This window comes from Lolium rigidum, chromosome 6, assembly GCF_022539505.1.
Source record: "Lolium rigidum isolate FL_2022 chromosome 6, APGP_CSIRO_Lrig_0.1, whole genome shotgun sequence".
NCBI classification, from domain to species: Eukaryota; Viridiplantae; Streptophyta; class Magnoliopsida; order Poales; family Poaceae; genus Lolium; species Lolium rigidum.
The window spans coordinates 261,643,584-261,648,362 of NC_061513.1; the positions used below are offsets into that span (position 1 = coordinate 261,643,584).

General features: G+C 44.9%; 1 protein-coding gene across 1 annotated transcript; it reads left to right on the top strand.

Moving 5' to 3' along the window:
• Nucleotides 1–845: 845 nt before the first annotated feature.
• On the top strand, nucleotides 846–4,504 carry LOC124666312 (the record flags this gene model as incomplete). The annotated part of the gene is made up of 5 exons (XM_047203656.1): nucleotides 846–952; nucleotides 1,057–1,283; nucleotides 2,829–2,919; nucleotides 3,779–3,845; nucleotides 4,174–4,504. Coding segments are annotated over 5 exons (546 nt in total), but the record flags the coding sequence as incomplete, so codon positions are not given.
• Between the last annotated feature and the right edge of the window lie 275 nt (nucleotides 4,505–4,779).

Here is a 4,779-nt window from a genome sequence, read left to right on the forward strand (position 1 = left end):
CATTGCCATTAACGTGGTTGGCGGAGGTGGGCTGCGGCCGCTCGGCAGCCGAGGCATCGTCATTAAAGTGGCGCAGGCTGCCGAAGCGACGCAGCTGCGCAGTCGCTAGCGTGTTTGAGAAGACGCATCGACGCAGAGTCGCTGCCAGGCGGGCCGACGAAACGTCCGCCAGACGCGAGCGGACACTTTGCGCGCCCGCGCAGTGTCCGCAGAGACGCATCTGAGGCGCATATTTGGGTCAAGTTTGCGTCTCAGCGGACCGCCCGGTCACTTTGCATCGCTCCACTGAAGGTGGTGCCAGACGCATTTCCGATCACGGCGGACGAAAAGGATCGCTCCCTAAAAATGGAAGAAAAAACATGTAAAAAAAATGGAAGAAAAACGTGTACCGGCAGTACGAAAATCGCGTAGCATACTGTCCGTGCGAGAGCGAAGGCCACCCGTCCGTCTCGCGAGTCGGTCCAATCAGTCGAAGAGACGGGACGACGACCCATGCGGAGGGAGAGCGCGACGTGCCATTGTCATCTTCTGGCCGAAAGCCAGCGCCGAGGGGCACACCAGCACAGCCAGTTCGCACTGTCGACGGACACGGATCGCATCATCATCCATCCGTGCAAATCTTCGTCAACCTCCCCCACCACCCTCCTCCTCCTTATCCCAAATCGCCCAATCCCATCCCATCCTTCATTAATCGCCGCGGTCGGACCCGATCCGCCGATTCCGTTCCCATTGCCGTCACTCCCGATTCCTCCTTCGCGACGCAGGGAATCTGGGTTGTCGTCTGCGTCGAGCCTGACGCCGGTGGTGGTGGAGGCGTGCGCATGGCGGCGGCGCGCGGTGGCGGCGGATCGGCGGGGAGGGTCGGCGACTGGGACGTCGACCTGGGGGAGCGCTGGGACTGGCGCGCCATCCCGCGGATGCTCTCCTCCGCCTGCATCTTCATCTGCTCCGGGTGGGCTCGCTTCGCATGCCCCTTCTTTTCTTCTTGCCCCTCTTGCTCTGCGAGTGATCTCATGCTAATTGTCCACATGTTCAAACTCCTTGCGAACAGAGCAGAGGCTGTTTGGGATGCTGTCAGGACGCCGTGAGACACGTCGGCGACCTCTCCAAGAGCCTCATGGCGCACGCCCAGAACCCCACGGTCGGGGAAGAGTTCTGGAGCACCACCACCATCGAGGTCGACCCCGCGGATCTGCGGGTTTCGACCGTCCACCCGTCCTCGTGGGACCTCGATCAGCATGGGGTCGGGAGCAGTCATAACCCCCAAGACTCTGCCAATCATGGTACGTAATTTCTCTTTTGAACTAGTAGTATGTTGACATGAATGCATAGCAGGAATGTTTTCACTACATGCACGCATTCTCCAGACACCTTTAGCAACAACATCAGTTTTGATTTTGATAGAACCTACTGTCTTTGGGCGCTGCACACCTTTAGTCATATTGGTTATGGAAACCTGCATTTAGTTCAGCTCGGTTCTAGTTTATCAATACTTTATGCGAGCAATTGCGTTCATACCTTATTTTGCGTGGCATCGCGTATCGTTTGCTACTCAACTTGGACCGTAACAAATGTGTGAAGCCAAACTAGTGGCTGAAGTGTATTATGATTTTCTTGCTGAATATGTTCACGCCGTTTCCTTTAGTTGCGTGGATATGTGAGAATTGTTGTGATTCTAACCAGGAGTTCAGTCGGGAACTTTGAGTTCACACTGACTGGTTTAGCTGCAGGGATATCAAGTTTCAACAGAGAATGTATCCGGGAACTTTGAATTCATGCTTCATTTGCGTGACATGTTGCAAACTGTGCTACTACCTCTGTCCATAAAAGGATGTCTTAGATTTGTCTTAAAGTTGGGTGTGGAATTGTGCATAGCAGGAACGTTTTCGCCACATGTACCCGTTCTCAAGACATATTTAGCAACTTCAGCTTCGGTTTTGATAGAAACTCCTGTCTTTGGGCGCTGCATACCTTTAGTCATATTGGTTATGGAAATCTGCATTCAGTTCAGTTCGGTTCTAATTTATCAATACGTTATGATTTCAGCTCTGAAATATATTAGCCTTAGCTTGATATTGTGGTAGAAAAATAAAATTCTTGGTCTAATCAGTAATCACACGCGTGGTTCATGTCCAACCATGCTGGCCTCTCAAATCTTATTTGGTAGTCAGTTACCTATTGGCTTCTGTCAAGATCAATGCTATTTGTTTACTAATTATGTCTCAATTGTCGTGACTATAAGCTGGAAAGTAATTTTGACGACTAGTTGCCCGTGCATGAAAGTTAGTTTTTCCCGAAATGGGAGCCTCGTCCCAGCCTCTGCATCAAAATGATGCACTGCCTTATTTTGTGTGACATCCTGCATGTTTTGCTACTAAACTCGGACCGTGACGAATTTGTCAAGGCAAACTACTGCTGAAGTATATTATGATTTTCTTGCTGAATATGTTCACACCGTTTTGTTTAGTTGCATGGATATGTGAGAATTGTTGTGATTCTAAGCAGGAGTTCAGTCAGGAGCTTTGAATTCACAGTGATTGGTTTAGTTGCAGGGAAATCAAGTTTCAACAGAGAATGTATTTGGGAACTTTGAATGCATACTTCATTTGTGTGACATGTTACAAATTGTGCTACTAAAAATTTGACTAGTGAATTTGTGCAGGCAAACTATTGCCAAACTATATTAGGATTTTCTTGCTGAATAACATGGGGAAAATAGAAATCTAATTACCTCTTATGTGTTAAGGATTAAAGTCGCCGTCACATGTCTGCCTGTGAAGAGTCTTTAGTTGACATGGTAATCTGACTAGATAGAATTATCGTTGCAGGTTTTTCTCTTTGGAAACAAACTAGGGATGAGTGGACTGATCATGTAAGGCAGCAACCTGTGGTGAAGCAGATCCAGGAACCAGTATTAAGGTATGAAATGGAATGTCCTATCAATATGTGGAAAAGGGGGTAGACAAAAAGATTTCCATAGTTCAGCTGGATAATATGCCTATACAGCATTTTTTCAGACTCTGGTCTGGACGACAGTTTCTTTGTATCCTTCCTAACATTGTGCTTAGTTGATGCTTATTCACACCTTATCTTTTAGCGAGTTAGCTCAATCTAAGATGCTGTAAGCACCTTGTCCAATCTAGGTGATTTGTACAGTACCGCCCTTATTGGGTTTCATTTCTCCTTCCTTTTGCAATGTGCTCAGTTATATAGATTACCACTTACATTTATCGTCCCATCCTATACATTTCTGCCGCCCTTATTGGGTTTCATTTCTCCTTCGTTTTCTAATGTGCTCAGTTATATAGATTACCACTTCTATTTATTGTTCCTTCCTATACATTTCTGCTACCAGAACACTGCCATGCTCCATCTATGATTCTCTTCCTTTCTAAAATCATATATGTGTCTGAAGTTCTAAATCACATTAATGCTTCATATTCTTCATGATGTCTGATTTTTGCACTCTGTATAATAGATCTGATATGAAAGAAGCTTGGTTTCTGTCTCTGGGGTTAGTGTAATTCTGGAGTAAACAAACAAAAAAACAAAGTATCTAGCATCAATCAATGGCAAGTGGTAAACTGGTAACTATTAATATTTCAGAAAAGACACTGAAAAACCAGTTAGATATACTTAGATGCAAAAAAAGGGGATGCTTACTCTTGTTCCTTTTTGCTTTATTTTTTCAAGAGTTTGCTAGGTTTGAATTTTAACCCAAGAACATTCTGGAATCATATAAGATCGTCATGCTCACCCAGACTACTTATTTATGCAGTTGGAATGCAGCATATGAGAGTTTGCTTGGATCAAACAAACCATTTCCTCAACCTATCCCTTTACATGTAAGATCTAAAGCAGTTCAGTTGATCTAAAAAACAGATTGAAAGCGCTTCAATTTACCATTATATTTGAGGCATGTGGTTAAGGGGGTGTTTGGTGTGGCTTTTTTTGGCTTTTGGCTTTGGCAAAAGCCACCAAAAGCACCTATTTAGGTGCTTTTTTTGGCTTTTGGATTTTGGAAGCCAAAAGAATAGGATCTTTGTTTTTGGCTTCCAAAATCCAAAAGCCAAAAAAAGCACCTATTTAGGTGCTTTTGGTGGCTTTTGCCAAAGCCAAAAGCCAAAAAAAGCCACACCAAACACCCCCTAAACCTAGATGATGAATTTGCAGGAGATGGTTGATTTCCTCGTGGACATCTGGGAACAAGAGGGGCTTTATGACTAGCGTGAATGCATTCCGCAAGAATAACATAGGTTTAGGTTTGATGAGGTAACGAGGGTGTGGCCTGTCATACTTGTTTTTTTGTGAATGGGGGCCTGTATGCTTGCTAAATACAAATGCTGTGGACTGCGATGGTTGTGCTGATAGAAAGAACGGTCAAGATTTAATCACTTTGTCGAACTTGTCAAAGAAAGCAACAGTAGAGAAAGATGCGTGACACTGACTTGTGGACATAAATGTCATATGTATTGATTGAGAAGAAGTTAGCTTTTGACACTGATGTCTGATGCTGTTGATTCTTCCTGGTTAAACCATTATGTCAGTCACGATGTCTTGCCGGCTAATATAACCTGTTGAACTGCTGAATTTTGATCCTTTTTCATTCTTGCACTGGACGAGCTTTCCTGCTTTATGTTCCAATTGACAGGGGAGTTCACTATTTGCTGTTGATCACACGAAGAAGACATGTATGAATGTAAGGAAGCTAGACAGCGAAACAGACGCACGTACTGTTTGGAACGCAGTAATTCATGGAATCAGCTATTTCGGTACTAA